Source organism: Anabrus simplex, chromosome 2 (genome assembly GCF_040414725.1).
Source record: "Anabrus simplex isolate iqAnaSimp1 chromosome 2, ASM4041472v1, whole genome shotgun sequence".
Lineage (NCBI taxonomy): Eukaryota > Metazoa > Arthropoda > Insecta > Orthoptera > Tettigoniidae > Anabrus > Anabrus simplex.
Window position 1 is genome coordinate 42,696,453 of NC_090266.1, and position 22,036 is coordinate 42,718,488.

A 22,036-nucleotide genomic window follows, 5' to 3' on the forward strand; every position below is an offset into this window, starting at 1 on the left:
TTCCTACATATTTCAATATTGCCTATGAACAGAAGAAACTTGGAACAAGAACGTACAATTTGTTTGCAAGATCTAGGCATAGAAATGAATGATCGAGTTATGTCCAAAAATAGCCATCTTCCCAACATAAGGAAGGTCCGACAGATACTACGAGACAGAGAAGCTCAGTCATGGACGAAGTTGCCGCACAAAGGAAAGGGCGTTGGACTCTTCCAGGAATACACGCCAGCGAACAAATGGATAAGAGATCACCAAGGCTTATCCTGTGCGGAATGGAGAGAGGCCATCAAGATGACAGCGAACGTGTGCGCCGTTCGCTCCGTGCCAGGAAGGTCCCAGGACAACACCCTCTGTCGTCGTTGCCACAGAGAGCACGAAACTCTTGCCCATGTCCTGGGAGCCTGCCCTCACGGGGAGGTATTGAGAAATTCCCGCCATCATACAATACAACACATGATTGCGACCTCGCTGAGGGATCACGGCTTCACGGTGCATGAAGAGGTCTCTGGCCTAGCTACCGACGGGAGTAACAGACGTATTGACATGATAGCCTTTCAACCAGCTAGCAAGCAAGGGCTAATCTTAGATCCCACAATACGCTTCGAGTCGCACGTTGGCCAGGCCGAAGAGGTGGACGCCGAAAAGAAGTCAATTTACCAGCCAACTGTAAACTACTATAAAGATAAATATCACCTACACAATATTTCCGTCCATGGACTCATGATCGGAGCTCGAGGCACAATCCCTAAATTTCTTGTACAGCTATGGGATTCTCTCCGTCTCAGCCGGACACGACTTCACGACATCGCTATTGCCGCAATATGAGGTTCAGTGACCATACTCCGCAATCATCTATATAACATCTGAAGAACCGTATCGCAAATCTATTCCTGAGCCTTTTGGTGAATCTTCTACCTGGCACACTAGCAAAGTCAACAGTAACTTAGAAGACAAAATACTGTGTAGCCGACATACTTTGTCCTTGTGGCAGCCTCCGCATGGGGAAGTTGTAATAATAATAATAATAATAACTTATATTACTCCCAATTTTTGTACTAAGCACTACCTTCCCATTCTACGATGCATTAGTAACAGTAACACTCCTCAAACTAAGAACAACATTGGTTCAACTGGTGTTGGAACAATTCCAGACAGAATTCTAAAATAACATCAGCAAATAACCTTCAAAACTTTAGTAAGGCAGGTCTGAACAGTTGGCACTACCAAACTATATGCCAACAAACTAGTATGTTCTCAAAACCAGTTACCCCATTATATAAGAATTGTCCAAATGAAACTGGAACTTCTGTTGGTCTCTGTAATGGTTTGCTGTTCGAAATATTTGAACATACAGGAAAATAAAGACTGATGTATGGGTGATATATCAGCCCCAGTGGTCCACATGAAAATACCCCAAGCGAACAAGGTTTATCGTTGGTGGCAGAACCATTCTTCTGCGGCTTCTCAGACTCGCCATTGCTTGAGAACCAGCATCCCTTTACTGTTTTGTCTTTTTCATTTTCTCACGAGGCTATCCACTATACCTGATCTCACTTTAGCACGCCTGTTGGCTCTGCCAAACCATCTGCCACCATAAACTGAATAACCGAGGCTGGTTAATGCTGGACAAATTTAAGTCAAAATTGCACCTAGTCACATTGCTTTTGCTTTTACAAACAGCACACTAACACTTTCAGATAAATTATGCACCCATGTACTGATGCGTACGCAATGTTCTCATTCTTCGAATTATGATGCTTGTACCAGAGTCCGTTTCACCTGGGCAAACCTTAGAACACTACTACAATCTAACAAACATGCTAATGAAATGGATATTGTTCAAACCTTTGACAGCATCTTTGGTTAGGATCTCCAATTTCGGTAGAATATAATCGACAAGATCGGCTACTCGTGGAGCTACTGGAGATTCTTCCTCAAAGAAGACCGAGTCGCCATCAAATATATTGCTGAGCATGCTAAAACAGACATCACATTAAACATACAGCTTCAAAGTGCATTATAAAAACAATGAGCAATTCTTACATGAAGTTAATGAATTCATCGCGTACAAGATACAGGGCTGCAGTTTCCTTTTTTGAGAGATGGTAATTATCAGGGCCTAGATTGTGATGACCTATTAAATGCTGCAGAATAACCTATAAAATGCCCTAAAAATCAAGTAATAACCACAAATTACTGAGAATATAACCCAGAAATATGAAGAAAAATATATATTTACTCAATGTAGAAAATACACCAGTGAAAAATGAATTCACAACGCCAGCATAATGTTAAAATGTGCTATGTCGCTAGATTTTCGTTCTATTTATTAAAAACATTAAAATATGCTAGTATGGCGTCTGACATGCCACAGAAGTCCTCCTTGCATGTAACCTAATGGCACATGTCATAGGTTCACCATCCCTGGTCCAGGCAAGATATTTACTAGATTAAAGTTTCCAGATCACAGATTCAAGTACGCATGAAAAGTCGACATGGTAGTACCTTCATAACTGCTGTAGTTGCCATGCTTTTGAATGCATTGTGTTGTACAGGTGCCATATGTTATTTTGTGGGATGGACTTGCACACCTGTTGCATTTGGTCAGTTAAATCAGGAACGGTTAATGCTGGTATAGGATGACGCTGGATTTGCTGTCCCATAATATTCCGGACGTGCTCAATGGGCAAAAGGTCTGGTGATCTCACAGGCCACGGTAACTGTTCGACATTCTGTAGAGCACACTGGGTGACAGCAGCAGTAAGAGGATGAGTGTTATCCTGTTGGAAAACATCACCTATAATAGTGCAAATGAATGACAGTACAACCAGTTCAATCACCAGTCTGATGTATAAATCCACTGTCAAGATTCTTGGGATAATGACAAAATGACGAGTGCTCCCGCTGTCAAAGGAAATCACACCCCAGACCGTAACTCCTGGTGTAGGTTCAGTGTGTCAACGAAGCAGAGAACTTGGTTCCAAGCGCTCGCCTGGCCCAATTCTCACCAACCTACAGCCATCATTGTCTCCAAGACGGAAGCGGTTCTTATATGAGAAAACAACAGATTCCCACTCTGCCTTCCAAAGAGCTCTACCTTGACACCAATGAAGTTGCAGATGGCCTTGATTCAGAGATGATTTGGAGCTGTCCCTCAAGTGATCGATATGTTACAGTTCTAGTAAAATATAGGACAATCCACCTTGTTCAATACACAATGTTAACAAACTTTAAAATTAATACAAATTATCTAAAATGTAGACATGTTTAATTATGTGTTAATTTTAAACTTTGTTAACTTTGCGTATTGAACAAGGTGGATTAAATCCAATTTTAACTAGAGCTAGCCAATATGGACCGAAAAAAGATTTTCATCACATGTAATGACTGTTACAGTTCACTGTGTCACTCTGGGGCCAACTGAAGCTCTAATGGCTGCTGCAGATGCAGTACAATCCATCACAGCAATGCAGTCAATACGGCGGTCTTCCCTCTACGTAGTGGCTGGACCCTGGTCTTCTTGACACAGTGTCTTCCCATGAACATTTTTGCCAATACCAATGCACTGTGGATACATCCCTGCCAAGTCTTTCAAACCGCCTCATAGATCTATTACCCAGCCTCATTCAAACTCTGTAAGCTGCTGATACTCCCTTCTTTGTCTCCTGTAAGGCATGTGGGACTCACAACATCAACAATAGAAGGATGATGACTAATGCTCACAAAGTGTGCAGTGCGTATTTAAGGCATACTTGCTTTGCAAGTTCACAGTGGCACTTCTAGCACCGCTCTTCATCGAGCAGTGCGCTAATATGAACAGCTGTCATCTTTCAGATATGCAAACATGCCTCCCATATTTTGCTTATCTAGCACAACTCCTTCTTGGTGTTGGGATTTCATTTCCCACCAGTGTATAAGCTTATCTATATTACCTTTTACTCGTAATATAGTGTGAATACAATTAATAAGTATCATCAACTAATAATAACGAGGGAGGCTTTGGATCTGACCAAACAGTTGAAGAAAATGCTCATGGAAATATATATATTTATTACAATACACTTACATATTTTTATAACTTTTGCTTGTGGAGTGCAGCCTTTGTCCAAAAAGACTGCAAGTGTGTGTAGTTCTTTATTTCTTTTTTGTGTAGTGTTGGTTCTTGATTGTTGAAACTTCCATTGAGGTGAACTTTTAAATACAGTAGGACCCTGCTTAACTGAAATTCGCTTAACCAGAACCCAGCTTAACCAAAATGCTCTGGCAAAATTATATTTTAATATTTTGTTTTTACCCACTCGTTCTTAGCCATCATTATTAGTGATTCTCTAGCTATATGTGCTGAGAGCTACTAGGCAAACTCTATTTTTATATTATAACTTATGCCAGAATGCACATGTAGCATAAAACAAAACAGTTTCTTACCCTATAGTTTGTTCCATGATACATTTTTTCTTGTACAAGCAGGAATTATTATTATTATTATTATTATTATTATTATTATTACTACTGTATTATTCGTCCTGAAGAGTATGCAGACGACTCCGACGTTGACAATAGCAGTTCTGAGAATCGAGTTACATTAGATGATGTATTTAATGTACTGGAGGTAAGATTGTTTTCGAATTTTTATTAAAATACAGTACCACAAGCTTTAATTACAGTACTGTAATAAAATTACTGTATACAGTATTCAGTTCAGTACTAACAAAAAAAGTTTCATTATTTCAGATCGCTTTGAGCTTTGTTGAACAAAGCAATGAATCTACACCAGCTGATGTATTGTTGATTAAACGGTGGTACGACATAGCTGCACAACAGCGCTGCACCAAGAAAATTCAGAAGAAAATCACTGATTTTATACAATGAGCGACATTATGTAAACATTTTAATGTTAATATACAGTATGCAACCTGGCTTAACAGAGTTCAGGCATTTTTATTTCGACATTTAAATTCCTAAAATATTGACCATGTGTCATCCGAAAAGGCGCATCAACCGAAGTGGCTCCACCCCCTTTATTTCGGATAAACTCTACTGTATATATATGTTTTTAAGTGATTGTAACTTGTCACATACCTTAGCAGTCCATGACCTCACTGAGAAAGATCAAGTCAACACAGAAGTGACTTAGAAGTTAGTGCAGGAAAATCACTCAGGTCATTTTTATTCTTTTCTGGACAATAGGACATCAATAAGAATATTTCTGCTAGGTAAACTGTTTGGCCATATTTATACACAAACAAAGTTTGTCAGTTGACAGGTTATGGACAAACTAGCATCTTCATGGAAGTGTTATACCCTTTTTATTAAGAACTCTGTGATAGATTTAGCATTACCCTCAGAATGTCTTTCCCTCCTCACAGTTAAATGCGCCAAAAAGGCCTATACACCCGTGAATGCACATGCTCCAGCAAACAATGAACTTGACTAAACTAAAAGTTAAAAAACTCTGGTCACAGTTTGAACGAGCACTTACCATGATCCCTCAAATCATGTTAAGATCCTCCTTGGAAATTTTAATGCACAAATTGGCAGGGAATGAGAACAGAGACATATCACTGACAATTTCTCAGCATGATATAAAATACAATGGTTTATTACAATCCACCTATTCAATACATAATTAGCTTAGTTACCTTACTAAACTGTTATACATTGTACATGCTTCACTCCTTTTCTGAGCATCATCAGCCACCATAGTTTCTCTAGGTCAGGGATGGCGAACCTATGCCACGCGTGACACGCGAACATGATTTCGGTGGCACGCCACGCGAACATATTAATGTTTTTATAAACATCTTGTATTGTAGATTATATCTCGTGCATCGTATAGTCGTATTCATGTGTAAGAAATAAATATCGAAAATCCAAATTCTAGTTCCAATCCGCCGTGCAATGTAGCAACACTGCAACACCGATAGGTCCGGAAGTCTAGTGAGATAACAGTGTTAGAGTGGCTGGCGAGCCCTTCACTCACCCACGTCAGTCAGTAAGTGAAGTTTGACTTGTGTGTGGTTGCCAGTAGTGGGTAACTGTTTATTGAATATAGTTCTCTGGTGGTTTTGTATACGGACCTGGGAAACATGTTTTCGGTGCCGAAAAAACAGAAACTTAATAAAGGTAGTGGCCGGATTTTTCAAGAGCAGTGGACAAGGGAATTCGGAGTGATAGAAAGGAACAATAAAGCTTTGTGTTGCCTGTGTTCGGAAACAGTTGTATCCCGCACATTTAATGTAAAGCGCCATTTCGAGACGAATCATTCAAATGTTTGTCCCATGCCAAATGCAGAAAGAAGAGAGTTCTTTTCACAAAAAATCGAACAATATACAAAACAAACTAGTTCTTTTGTATCATCTTTCAGGCCAAGGAATAATATCAGTGCGGCTAGTTTCCACCTGTCACACTGCATAGTACAGCATGGGAAGCTGCTTTCTGATGGTGAGTTCTTGAAGAAGGCTTTCTTATTGTCGTCAGACACATTATTTGAAGACTTTGCTAACAAACAACAAATAATTAACAGAATTAAAGAAATGCCTGCCAGCAGAAATACTGTCAAGGATAGAATAATACGAATGAGTGAAGATGTTTCGGAGCAATTGAAAGCTGATTTGGATAACTCCCAGATGTATTCAATATGTCTTGACGAAAGCACGGATGAGACCTTACAAGCAAGGTTAGCTGTTTTTGTCCGATTTCCTTGTGGAAATGTGATGAGGGAGGAATTGCTTAAATTGCTGAGCTTGCGAACTACGACAACAGGGAAAGATATAATGAACGAAGTAAAGCAAGAACTTGTATTAAAAATGGGGTTTGACTTGCAGAAAATTGTGTCCGTGACCACTGATGCTGCCCCAAGTATGGTGGGTGTTCATAATGGGTTTGTGAAATTTCTTAAAGAAGAAGTTAAACATCCTATTTTACAGTTCCACTGTTTATTACACCAGGAAGCCCTTTGTGCGAAAGAAGGTATGAAGGCATTTGAAAGTGTACTCTCTGTGGTAACTAAAATTGTGAACTTCATATCTGCACGTGCTCTAAACAATCGCCAGTTCTCAAAAATGTTACAGGAAGTGGAATCTCAATATGGCGGACTTATAATGTACAATAATGTTCGCTGGCTGAGTCGCGGGCAAGTACTCCAGAGGTTTGTTGAGCTCTTGGACGAAATTAGCTTCTTCATGACAGAAAAACAGGTAGAATTCCCAGAACTCACGGACCCTATTTGGCTGTGCGATTTAATGTTTCTCCGTGATTTTACAGCAATATACAGTGATGTGAATAAGGAACTGCAAGGAAAGGGACATACTGCAGATAGATTGTTTGAGATCATGAAATCATTTCAAAGAAAACTTGAAGTATTCGTCAGGGATGTTGAAACAAAGACATTTAAGTACTTTCCTTCACTTAAAGTGCAACTCGAATTGATGTCAAATTTTGCAGATCAATTAACTTTTGAAGACACAAAAAGTATTTGTAAGAAGTATGTGGACGTCTTACAAAATTCAAAACAAATAGTTTCCAAGAGATTTTCCCAGTTTCGAGATTTGGAGAAAACATTGCACTTTATTTCAAAACCTCATATTGTACAAATGAGTGATATTAAGGTCAATTTTTTTGACTGGTTAGATATTGACCATTTAGAAATGGAGATGATTGAATTTCAAGAAAGCAGTATATGGGTGAACAAATTCGTACAACTTGGTGAAGCATGGTAAAAATCGAGTATGGTGTGGATGGTGAATACTCTCTCCAGAAGCCAGAGAACTTAATACTTGAACAGTGGAACAGCCTCCCACAAAAGTTTTCGTCCATGAAGAAACTTGCTACAGCGCTACTTACTTTGTTTGGGTCGTCGTACGCCTGCGAGCAGCTATTTTCTACAATGAACTTTGTGAAGTCAACAGTTAGAAACTGCCTTGGTTCAGACCTAAGTGCATCGTGTGTTTTATTGAAGACAACAAGTTATGAACCTAATATAAATGACATGGCTACTAAGATTCAGCAACAAGTTTCGCACTAAATGCGAGAACGATATTTCACTTGAAGTCCCTTGGTAATATTAGTACTTTTGATTTTTATATTTAATAATACTTAATAATACTTTATAAGGGCGGTTATTACTGTCTATATATATATATATATATTTTTTTTTTACAAATAATGTTAAGTATTCTTAAAACTACCAAAATGTATTTTTGCATTATTTTCCAAATACGACCACGGAAAATGCAATAACTTTTATTACTTGTATAATAAATAAATAAATAAATTAATTAATTAATACCATATTATAAAACATAATTGAAGTAGGAAGGTAAGTCGGCCGGGGGGGGGTGTCAGTTGTAGCCATTCCTTAAAGGAAAATAGCAGGTGGCACAGTAGACAACTGAGAATAATAAACAAGACTTGAAATGGCACACTAGTCGGAAAAGGTTCGCCATCCCTGCTCTAGGTTGATTAGGATCTTGACCTAGAACTTTTGAATTAATTTATGCTACTTTACAAACATATGCTATTTTACCTATTCTTTAACAATCTCAATTACAATATTCATGTATGTATCTTAGCTGTCATTGTTCAAGTCATCAGTCCATAGACTGGTTTGATGCAGCCCTCCATGCCATCCTATCCTGTGCTAACCTTTTCATTTCTACGTAACTACTGCATCCTACATCTGCTCTAATCTGCTTGTCATATTCATACCTTGGTCTATCCCTACTGTTCTTACCACCTACACTTCCTTCAAAAACCAACTGCACAAGTCCTGGGTGTCTTAAGATGTGTCCTATCATCCTATCTTTTCTTCTTGTCAAATTCAGCCAAATCGATCTCCTCTCACCTATTCGATTCAGTATCTCTTCATTCGCGACTCAATCTATCCATCTCACCTTCAGCATTCTTCTGTAACACCATATTTCAAAAGCTTCTATTCTCTTTCTTTCTGAGCTAGTTATCGTCCATGTTTCACTTCCATACAATGCCACGCTCCACACGAAAGTCTTCAAAAACATCTTTCTAATTCCTATATCAATGTTTGAAGTGAGCAAATTTCTTTCCTTAAGAAAGCTCTTCCTTGCTTGTGCTAGTCTGCATTTTATGTCCTCCTTACTTCTGCCATTGTTAGTTATTTTACTACCCAAGTAACAATATTCATCTACTTCCTTTAAGACTTCATTTCCTAATTTAATATTTCCTGCATCACCTGCCTTCACTCGACTGCACTCCATTACTTTTGTTTTGGACTTATTTATTTTCATCTTGTACTCCTTACCCAAGACTTCGTCCATACCATTTAGCAGTTTCTCGAGATCTTCTGCCGTCTCAGATAAAATAACAATATCATCGGCAAATCTCCAGGTTTTGATTTCCTCTCCTTGGATAGTGATTCCTTTACCAAATTCCTCTTTGATTTCCTTTACAGCCTGTTCTATGTAAACAATGAAAAGGAGGAGGGACAAACTGCAGCCTTGCCTCACTCCTTTCTGGATTGCTGCTTCTTTTTCAAAGCCCTCGATTCATATCACTGCAGACTGATTTTTGTACAGATTGTAGATAATTCTTCGTTCTCGGTATCTGATCCTGATCACCTTCAGAATCGTAAATAGCTTGGTCCAATCAACATTATCGAATGCCTTTTCTAGATCTACGAATGCCATGTACGTGGGCTTGTCCTTCTTGATTCGATCCTCTAAGATCAGACGTAAAGTCAGGATTGCTTCACATGTTTCTACATTTCTTCTGAAGCTAAATTGCTCTTCTCCCAACTCAGCTTCAACTTTTTTTTCCATTATTCTGTAAATAATACATGTTAAAATTTTGCAGGCATGAGATACCAAACTAATGGTGCGGTAGTTTTCACACTTGTCAGCACCGGCTTTCTTGGGAATAGGTATAACAACATTCTGCTGACAATCGGATGGGACTTCTCCTGTCTCATACATCTTACACACTAAATGGAATAACTTATATTCAGCCAAATACACCTACAGAAAACATAATGGATAAAATATCTATAGCCATAGAACAAACAAAAGCAGAAAGGAAAGTTATAATTGCCGGAGATTTTAACTGCAGGATAGACAAAAGAAATACCAAAACTCGCATCCTTCTTGAGACACTGGAAGAAGAAGGCTTCAAAATAGCGACCAAAAAAGAAACACCAACCTACTTTGCACAGAACGGTCATAGCGCCATCGACTTACTATTTTTTAGAGGAGTACAACTACAATTGTGTAAACAAGAAGGCCTATGGAACTCATCGGCAACACAAATAAGGAAACACATACCTATAATGACACGCCTACGCATGGAAATCCAACAAAAGAGGAAGGAAGCAAAAAGACCAAGTATATATACTAGAAAAATCCAGCGGGAAACAGTAGAAGAAAGCGAGGAAAACATCGGGAAAGCTAGAAACCTAATAGAAGAAGAAAGACTAGAAGAAGCCCTAGAAACAGCCACCAAAGTAATAACGAAAGCTATAATAGTACAGGAAAGAGGACACGCACAAGCTTGGTTGGACCAAGAGTGTTACAAGGAAAGAAAAGCAACAATAAAGGCCCTGAATGCAGCAAAATTATACAGACGCCCAGAAGACTTAACAGCATATGCAGAGAAAAGGAAAAAATATAAAAACTAATAAAAAAGAAGAATATACAGAGAAACAAGGAAGGAAACAAGCCGAGGAAGCAAAATCAGACCCATACATAGCGCTGAAAAAGAAGACATCAATCGCAACAGGAGAAATTCATATGGAGAACTGGGAACATCATTTCTCGAACATACTGAATAAGGAAGGGCTGAAGCAAGCATATGACATAGAAACAGCAGAACCCGCACATGCTGTGGAGCCAATAACAACGTATGAAATTAGGAAAGCAATACAAGGAGGGAAAAACAAGAAATCCGCAGGACCAGACAAAATTTACATGGAACACTTAAAAGATTCACTTGGCGAGATGGAAGAACTGTGGACAGACCTAATGAACAAATCAATCAATCAATCAATCAATCAATCAATCATACTGATCTGCATTTAGGGCAGTCGCCCAGGTGGCAGATTCCCTATCTGTTGCACCCTAGCCTTTTCCTAAATGATTTCAAAGAAATTGGAAATTTATTGAACATCTCCCTTGGTAAGTTATTCCAATCCCTAACTCCCCTTCCTATAAATTAATATTTGCCCCAGTTTGTCCTCTTGAATTCCAACTTTATCTTCATATTGTGATCTTTCCTACTTTTATAGACGCCATTCAAACCTATTCGTCTACTAATGTCATTCCACGCCATCTCTCCGCTGACAGCTCGGAACATACCACTTATAATACCAATATAAATGGTCCGTTATTGGACATTATAAATTTTCAAGCTAACTCATTCCTGGTTGCCAGCGTTTCGCCCCCGTGTGCTAGGCTGGGCTGGGTACCAACTGATGAGCCCAGCCTAGCACACGGGGGCGAAACGCTGGCAACCAGGAATGAGTTAGCTGGAAAATGTATAATGTCCAATAACGGACCATTTATATTGGTATTATAAATTTACTCATTCGGAACAATTATTTCTGATTCCCTATGGGAATCAACATCTACATCAACATACCACTTAGTCGAGCAGCTCTTCTTCTTTCTCTCAATTCTTCCCAACCCAAACATTGCAACATTTTTGTAACGCTACTCTTTTGTCGGAAATCACCCAGAACAAATCGAGCTGCTTTTCTTTGGATTTTTTCCAGTTCTTGAATCAGGTAATCCTGGTGAGGGTCCCATACACTGGAACCATACTCTAGTTGGGGTCTTACCAGAGAATTATATGCACTCTCCTTTACATCCTTACTACAACCCATAAACACACTCATAACCATGTGCAGAGATCTGTACCCTTTATTTACAATCCCATTTATGTGATCACCCCAGTGAAGATCTTTCCTTATATTAACACCTAGATACTTACAATGATCCCCAAAAGGAACTTTCACCCCATCAACGCAGTAATTAAAACTGACAAGACTTTTCCTATTTGTGAAACTCACAACCTGACTTTTAGCCCCGTTTATCAAAATACCATTGCCTGCTGTCCATCTCACAACATTTTCGAGGTCACGTTGCAGTTGCTCACAATCTTGTAACTTATTTATCACTCTATAGAGAATAACATCATCCGCAAAAAGCCTTACCTCCGATTCCACTCCTTTACTCATATCATTTATATATATAAGAAAACATAAAGGTCCGATAACACTGCCTTGAGGAACTCCCCTCTCAACTGTTACAGGGTCAGACAAAGCTTCACCTACTCTAACTCTCTGAGATCTATTTTCTAGAAATATAGCAACCCATTCAGTCACTCTTTTGTCTAGTCCAATTGCACTCATTTTTGCCAGTAGTCTCCCATGATCCACCCTATATCTGCTATATCTTGCTGGAATCCTACAAGTTGAGCTTCAGTGGAATAACCTTTCCTAAAACCGAATTGCCTTCTATCGAACCAGTTATAAATTTCACAAACATGTCTAACATAAACAGAAAGAATGCCTTCCCAAAGCTTACATACAATGCATGTCAAACTTACTGGCCTGTAATTTTCAGCTTTATGTCTATCACCCTTTCCTTTATACACAGGGGCTACTATAGCAACTCTCCATTCATCTGGTATAGCTCCTTCGACCAAACAATAATCAAATAAGTACTTCAGATATGGTACTATATCCCAACCCACTGTCTTTAGTATATCCCCAGAAATCTGATCAATTCCAGCCGCTTTTCTAGTTTTCAACTTTTGTATCTTATTGTAAATGTCATTGTTATCATATGTAAATTTTATTACTTCTTTGGCCTTAGTCTCTTCCTCTATCTCGACATTATCCTTGTAACCAACAATCTTTACATACTGCTGACTGAATACTTCTGCCTTTTGAAGATCCTCACATATACACTCCCCTTGTTCATTAATTATTCCTGGAATGTCCTTCTTGGAACCTGTTTCTGCCTTAAAATACCTATACATACCCTTCCATTTTTCACTAAAATTTGTATGACTGCCAATTATGCTTGCCATCATGTTATCCTTAATAATAATGCTATTTGTTTTACGTCCCACTAACTACTCTTTTACGGTTTTCGGAGACGCCGAGGTGCCGGAATTTAGTCCCGCAGGAGTTCTTTTACGTGCCAGTAAATCTACCGACACGAGGCTGGCGTATTTGAGCACCTTCAAATACCACCGGACTGAGCCAGGATCGAACCTGCCACGTTGGGGTCAGAAGGCCAGCGCCTCAACCGTCTGAGCCACTCAGCCCGGCATGTTATCCTTAGCTGCCTTCTTTGCTAGATTCAATTTTCTAGTAAGTTCCTTCAATTTCTCCTTACTTCCACAGCCATTTCTAACTCTATTTCTTTCCAGTCTGCACCTCCTTCTTAGTCTCTTTATTTCTCTATTATAATAAGGTGGGTCTTTACCATTCCTTACCACCCTTAAAGGTACAAACCTGTTTTCGCATTCCTCAACAATTTCTTTAAACCCATCCCAGAGTCTGTTTACATTTTTATTTACCGTTTTCCACCAATCATAGTTACTTTTTAGAAACTGCCTCATACCTGCTTTGTCAGCCATATGGTACTGCCTAACAGTCCTACTTTTAAGACCTTCCTTTCTATCACATTTATTTTTAACTACCACAAAAACAGCTTCATGATCACTAATACCATCTATTACTTCAGTTTCCCTATAGACCTCATCTGGTTTTATCAGCACCACATCCAGGATATTTTTTCCCTCTGGTTGGTTCCATCACTTTCTGAATCAGCTGTCCTTCCCATATTAACTTATTTGCCATTTGTTGGTCATGCTTCCTGTCGTTTGCATTTCCTTCCTAATTCACATCTGGCAAATTTAGATCTCCCGCTACAATCACATTTCTTTCCATGTCGTTTCCCACATAGCTGACTATCCTCCGAATCCGCATCAGTGCTACCCTTTCCCGATCTGTACACTCTAAATATATCAAGTTGCCTATTATCTTTAGAAATGAGCCTTACACCTAGAATTTCATGTGTCTCATCTTTAACTTTTTCGTAGCCTACAAATTCTTCTTTCACCAGAATGAAAACACATGTATACAGACTGGGAAAATACCAGAGGGATGGAACACAGCGACTCTAAAGATATTGTTCAAAGGAAAAGGGAGCAGAACATCACTAGACTCATTTACCTAGAGGAGGAGCACTAGAAAATGCATCCTTTAAAGTTTTCACGACGATACTAAATGAAAGATTACTGCAAGCCTTCAGTGGGTACATTCCAGAAAATCAATTCGGTTTTATGAAAGGCAGGAGCACGGTCCAGGCAGTGAAATACCTAATAAATCAGGTAGAAGAAGCCTTAAGACACAAAGGAGGGAAATATCACGCAGTCTTTGTTGATTTCAAGAAGGCATTCGACTCAATCGACAGGCGAAAGCTAATCGAGAAAATGAAATTGACAATCGGCGAGAGAGACCCACTAGTGAGAATAGTTGAAGCATGTCTACAGAGGAACATAATCCGAATAAACAACAACGTAGAAATTTCTGAAGACATAATACAGACGAACGGAGTTATGCAAGGGGATCCCATGAGTCCCACACTTTTCAACATTTATTCAGCAGATGTGAACCGCATAGTAGAGGAAGGATCAAAAGCAGAGCTGATCCTATACGCAGATGACATGCTGATCGGAGCGAAAGAAAAGGAGGATGTGCAAAGGGCAGTCCGCAGACTAGAGACCTTGGCGGAGGAAAACAGCCTACAGATAAATGAAGAAAAGACAGTTCAAATGACCTTCAGAAAAGGTGGGAAATCAACGTCCAAAGACAACATAACATTATACCAAAAGCCATTACAAAAGGTACGAAATTACAAATATTTGGGAATAACACTACAGACAATGGCGGCGTCCTTTGGTATACATATTCAAGAAAGAACGGCAGCAGCAATCAGAGCCTCATACAGCATCCAAAACATTTCAAACCTATCAATCAGCACGGCGATGAGACTTTTCAAGACGACAGTAGCGCCAGTGATAACATATGGAATTGAGATCGTGTGGGAAAAGCTGAAGATCGGAGACCTGATGAGAATAGAAAGAATAAAAGCAATGTTCATGAAGAGGATTACCCGAGTCGGAAAGACAGCGCCATCCCGGATGGTATACGAAATGATGCGGGAGACGTATTTCATGGAAGACATATGATCACAATTCTACCTACAATCAACGGAAGCAAGCAGGGCACTAGTAAACATCAGGTAAAGGAAGAAAAGTGAAATCGACCTCGACTTCTACGCCTCACCAGCGATGATGGACGATAGATGGACTAGAGAGTGCAACACACAACGCCACGTGATAACACGACTCTCCATACATGGGTTTCACCACAAGATATGCGTAAACCAGAAGTTCCATGAACCAGACAAAGATTGTAAGTGCATTTTGTGTGGACAGAAGTGTAGTAGATATCACATCATAACATGCACGAAAAGAACCAGGACAATTACAGACTATAGCAAAGACTGAAATGTGAAATTTATTTAATGCTCAAACTTGAGTGTACATTTCTCTATTAATTAAATGGAATAACCTTGCCATGCTGCTTTCTCCTAAGGCAGTCAGTAATTCATAGGGAATATCATCAATTCCAGGTGCCGTGTTCTTATTTAGGTCTCTCGGAGTTCTGTCGAACTCTGACCTAAAAATTGGGTCTCCCATTTCATCAGCATCAACAGCCTCTTCTTGTTCCAGAACCAAATTATCTACATCTTTACCTTGTATCTTAGCTCTGGATCTAAGAAACTTTACTGTTATGTACATATTCAATTTTATCTATTGTAGTCTTAAAAAGTTTGTTCTTTAAGCTACAAACATTAATTGTCTAAAATCTTGAGGATATCATTGTCTCTTAAATATAGAAAAGGAACGAGACTCTGCTAATGAACTCATTAAAACTTTACCTGAGATCTGGGTAAAATATTTTGTATTGTGTTCTTAGAACACTTGGGTGTCTTTAATTCTAATTGTCGTGTGCCTCATCACGCACCACATGCCGCAATGAGAGGTTACCTTGATGGACATCACAGTGAATTGCGAATTTATACCAGCCACAAATTAAGAATGTGTGTTTTAACCATATCTTCACGTGCTGTCCTGACAATGTCCAACACCATTTCAGCATGATTTTAACAAGCACTACAGGAACATTTCATTTTATTTACGTTGGTTGATGTGGAAACACCATCTAGCAGTTCTGTGTCAGCTGGTGGTTATCTACAATGGCATCCAGTGGCTTGCATACTGCTAACACCACTCAAGTAGATTTGGTGATTGATGATCTGACTACGAATCAACATTTACCAGTTCCCGTTTTGCAATTGAAATTGTAATGATTAGCAGTGATGGAACTAACAATTCTATGAATATTAATGCAAGAAAGAGTCTGGATGATGTGCATACTCCAGAATTTAGAGCGTAACTTATTTTCAAATTTTACACATAGTTCATCCCAGATTTTAATGTCAATTATGTGCTTGTACATTTGTTTTTATGTCAGTTGTGTGTTTGTAGATTTGATTAGTTATTAGATGTATTACATTAAGGCTGAAGATGGCCAGCCAAGGCCAAAACTAGTCCCTAGTTTAGTAATGTAATTCAATAATACTGCATATTGTAGTATTGAAAAAGGTGGACCACTATGACATTAATAATTATTACTGTTATCAGAATTCAATACGGATCAAAACCATGAAGTTCATATCTTATGAGGTACCATGGAGCCATTGAGAACCCGACGAGGCATTCCTACGATACTTTTGAGATTGAAGGTAGACGGCCATGGGACGAAACCAAATTTCCAAAAAGTTTGTTGGGACTGCTTTTCTGTTCCTTTCACAAAAAAGAAAGTAAACAGTGTGGGCATTCCCAACGGCTCAATCTTATCTGGATATAGGTCACCTTCCAGATTGGTCTCTACGTCAAATTCGACTGTATCACTTGCACCTAAGATATGAATCAAATCCCTATATCAGCAAGTGGAGATTGTCATGGGGTCGAGAGACGAATTAGACGTAACAGTCCTCTGTTGTGTCATTTCGTCTAGCACACCTAATGCGTGATCCAGGCGGAGCCAGAGCTTATCTTCATCTGTAGAAGGTGACGCTAGCAGTTCATGCTCTGTATATTCCAGATCATTTAATACATACCCTTGATAACGACTGTCATGAACGTGGGAGGAAATTTCATACACCTTCAGTTTTTCAAAGTTACCTATCTTTGGTAAGGTATATAGGAAACTGGAACGCCCACTCACCATAAAATCTTTCCATTTTATCGCACTGACACTATCACTGTCCGAAATGGTGTACCCGGTAGTGGATTGATACTTCGGCATGAAATGAATCATCTTACTCTGTTGCTCCAGTTCTTCTGTAAGGATGATGAAATTAGTCGTTACAACCTTTGGCTTATGAATGTGTTGACAGCATGGCATAATGTGCTTTGTAACACTTAACATTTCGTCATCTAACATAGCCATCAAGCCGATGGTTAATGGTAGCTTTACAAAAACAATATAAATATAAGTCACCACCTTATCAATACAAATTTATTCACATTCAGCTAGTAAATATGGTCAAGACCGGTTTCGGCCCCTAGGGGGTCATCTTCAGTTGACATGCATAAAAGATATATTTTACAAAAACATCACATATAACGATTAAAACTTAAAATAAGTCCAACTGATCATAAATGTTGGTATGTATGTCTTGGTACATTTGAGCTATTGTATGTGTCAATCCTAAGTTTCCCAGCATACAGTGTCAAGGTAAGTAGTTAACTAATATACATCATCCATGAAATTACATGCTATTTTTCATGTTATCACTATCTAATTTGGGTTGTACAATGTGGAATGAGATATACATACATTTGTGTAAATTAATGGTAGTAAGTTCAGTAATATACATTAAAAATTGGTTCTTAAATTACATTAATTGATTATTGATCAGTCATATGAAAATGTAGAATTATTAGTTTGGACACTTGTGATTAAAATATTAGTATGCAATACCTTGTTGGCATATATCTTAAATGCTAAAGTATCAGTTTATAAAGCCTATTATTCTTATTTTATGTCTTGGAATAGGGTTGAACTTTTAGAAAATTATTTGTTTTGTTGAGCATAGGCATTGGATAATCTTGTTAAATTGGACACATAACTAAAACAGTGATATATATATATACCTTGTTAAAAATACATTGTATTAACATTATTAATATGTGGTGCTATATATACATAGTTTGGGGTAAAATGGGGTTAACAAAGTTTTCACAACAGTATTTGATTAGTTATGATGTTCCGATATAATGGGTCCGTAAAAATATATAACTATATACATAATTGCGGTTAGATAAGTATTTGTATAATCTGCTTGCAATTCAGGTAATATTTGGTTGTAATGTCTGGCGATATTTTGGGCAGCTACTGTTGTTAGAGCTATTAAGAGTCTTGAATATTATTGATGGAGCATGTTCTTCTTGTGTGCCGTAATATGTTGAGTTGGTGACATTTGTTGTGAAAACTTTGTTAACCCCATTTTAACCCAAACAATGTATATATAGCACCACATATTAATAATGTTAATACAATGTATTTTTAACAAGGTATATATATATCACTGTTTTAGTTATGTGTCCAATTTAACAAGATTATCCAATGCCTATGCTCAACAAAACAAATAATTTTCTAAAAGTTCAACCCTATTACAAGACATAAAATAAGAATAATAGGCTTTATAAACTGATACTTTAGCATTTAAGATATATGCCAACAAGGTATTGCATACTAATATTTTAATCACAAGTGTCCAAACTAATAATTCTACATTTTCATATGACTGATCAATAATCAATTAATGTAATTTAAGAACCAATTTTTAATGTATATTACTGAACTTACTACCATTAATTTACACAAATGTATGTATATCTCATTCCACATTGTACAACCCAAATTAGATAGTGATAACATGAAAAATAGCATGTAATTTCATGGATGATGTATATTAGTTAACTACTTACCTTGACACTGTATGCTGGGAAACTTAGGATTGACACATACAATAGCTCAAATGTACCAAGACATACATACCAACATTTATGATCAGTTGGACTTATTTTAAGTTTTAATCGTTATATGTGATGTTTTTGTAAAATATATCTTTTATGCATGTCAACTGAAGATGACCCCCTAGGGGCCGAAACTGGTCTGGACCATATTTACTAGCTGAATGTGAATAAATTTGTATTGATAAGGTGGTGACTTATATTTATATTGTTTTTGTAAAGTAATATCTATCAATACGGAAATGAAACTTATAAACAACAGGTTAATGGTAGCATCGACAACTCTGTCGATAGTTCCTCCCATGACCATTGGGTAAATGTGAATGTGGCGTGCTTAAATGGGAGAGGCCATTCTACAGGCGATTCTCTCACCCCAGGAATTATACCAGCCTGTCCCGAATTGCTACCTGTGAATCCAGCTTCTCGTTTCACCCATCGTGCCGATGGTTCCTCAGCATTGCCTTCATCGACTGATTGTTTCCGAGTCAAAGTTTCACCCGATTTCAACACTGTGAGATCCTGAGGATATAAATGACCCAATCAGCAAATCGGTTCGGTGTGATTTGTTTCACACATTAAAAAGTCACATGTAAATTGTATTTCACTATGCTCGTCATGTTTATCTACGTCAGGGCCTTTTAAACGCCCAATATCTCACGCATGCAAACCAAGGCCCAGAGATTCTCTGCACAGTGCACCCGCCTGACTCGGCTCGGACCAGTGTTCTGTCTCGGGGCAACTCGGCTCTGCTCGGATGATGGAACGCTGCAGAGCGAGCGAGACAGGCGTAGGGAAGGAGAGAGAGAGCGCTGTTGCTCAAAATCCAGGAGTGGGAGTCTGCACTCTGGTCAACCTAGCAAAGTCATCTTTTGCACCTTGTGCCGCGCAATGCATCCTGAGAGGCCCTGACCTAAGTAACCTGTTCCCAGAAGCTCGGGATTGCTCGATATTAACACAAGTGTGCGATGCAAATCCTATTTTGTTGATTACTTTTTGGAAATCTGAATGGGAGCACTAGCAAAAACAGATTTGATATCCTCACAAGTAGATACGACTAAAAATGGTTCAGATAAGAAAAGGTTCCACCTTATCAATACCAATTTTATTTATATAAGATTAACTTACAGGACCGGTTTCGACTTTTTGAACAGTCATCATCAGCTGTACATTGGTACCTTTACATAAGTCAAATATTGGTTGAATTGCCTTTCCAAATGGAGAAGTTGTGGGGAAGCACTATGTCCAAGCATTCAAATTGGGCATGTTTAAGAGTAAAAATTGGCTATATGATACAATCTAGATAGTTAAAAGCGAGTTTGTTTTTAGGCCTAAAATTCGTGTAAATCAGCAATTTTTAAAAGTACAGGTATGTTAAACACTCTAAAATGCATAACACATGTTAAAATCGCATATTAAAATATACAGTGCATGTTAAAATCCTTTATAATGGCTCAGATCACTTCAATGGAATGGATTTATACGTCTTGCGTATGTCTATATTCTTGTTTGAGTCCAATGTAGATGAAGAATGTCAGTGCTTGCATTCATTGGCAGTGCTCTCGTGGGGGTTTCTAGTAAATATTAAGATATATCCACTTGTATATTTGATAGGTTTATCATATTGTTAATAGCAAATCCAGTATATGAACGGAGGTAGATATGTGCAGCTGTGATTGATACATGGACTTGAAGTATTGAATGTAGTCTCTGTTATGCGTGAATATTTCAGATGCAGGTTGGTGGCTCTTTTCTCGTCTATAATATTTTGCTGGTGTGTGTCTGTAAGAGACAAAAGGTAGTGTGAGATAGTTATAATCTGAAAACATGCCTGCTTGTGTGTGTGTGTGTGTGTTAACGTGATGAGTACTTACTATTGCGGTCGTGGTTGGGATGCGTTGAGTTTGGCTGCCTGGTGTGTACTGTATCGCGCTCTCTTTGAGCTTGTGTCCGCTGCTGTAAGGGGGATGGAGGGATGGGCGAGGAGAGTTACTGTCGTAGGGGTAGGGGTGGAGCTGTGCGTGTCGGTCATCTGCAGCACGTGCTGAACTCTGTTTGTTTATTTTGAAATAGTGGTTTTTTAAAGCGGGGATGATTTTATTAAATATGGTGTTGGTTTTTTCTGTAATTTTGTTTATGTTGTAATTAGGATTAACGTATTGATCTAGTAGTATGTACAATTCTTCTGTTATATTGAGCAAGGGGCCTTTAGGGTTTATATTTAATATTTTCATATCATTTGCAATGTTTGTGAAGCTGTGTTTGTATTCATCAATGTGCTGGCCTATTGCGGAAAAATGATTATGTTCTACGGCATTTATGCGTTCATTATATCGGATTGCGAAGTTCCTACCGGTACGTCCTATAAAGCTAGTCTGATAGTTGTTGCATCTGATTCGGTATACTCCTGATTGATGATACTTATTGTTGCTGTTGATTGTCTTGGTGTTGTGTAAGATATTAGTGCTATTATGCGTGGTCTTGAAGGCTATTTTTAAGTTATGTTTTTTTAAAATATTGGTTAATGGATATATGAGTGCGTTATTGAGGGTAAATAATGCATAGTCCTCTTTAGGTCTATCTATTTTGGTCAATCTAGTTTTTGGTTGAGATTTGATTCTTTTTCCTATGACATCGTCGCCATGAGACCTGTCTGTGTCAGTGTGACGTAAAGCCACTAGCAAAAAAAGAAGTAACATAAATAAGACAGAAGAAAATAAAAGCATGGAAATTAAAAGTTTCTTTTTTACAAGTTGCTTTACGTTGTGCCGATACAGATAGCGCTTACTCTGATGATAGGACAGGAAAGCGCTAGGAGTGGGAAGGAAGCAACTGTGGCCTTAATTAAGGTACAGCTCTGGTATTTGCCTGGTGTGAAAATGGGAAACCA

At 38.4% G+C, this 22,036-nt stretch overlaps 1 protein-coding gene across 1 annotated transcript in view; it reads right to left on the minus strand.

Moving 5' to 3' along the window:
- LOC136863441 (proteasome activator complex subunit 4A) overlaps nucleotides 1–22,036 on the minus strand; it is a 1,047,550-nt gene that overhangs the window by 283,407 nt on the left and 742,107 nt on the right. Inside the window, exon 30 of the mRNA XM_068225934.1 lies at nucleotides 1,846–1,976. Coding sequence (XP_068082035.1) covers nucleotides 1,846–1,976 — 131 coding nt within the window. The remainder of the gene's footprint in view (nucleotides 1–1,845; nucleotides 1,977–22,036) is intronic.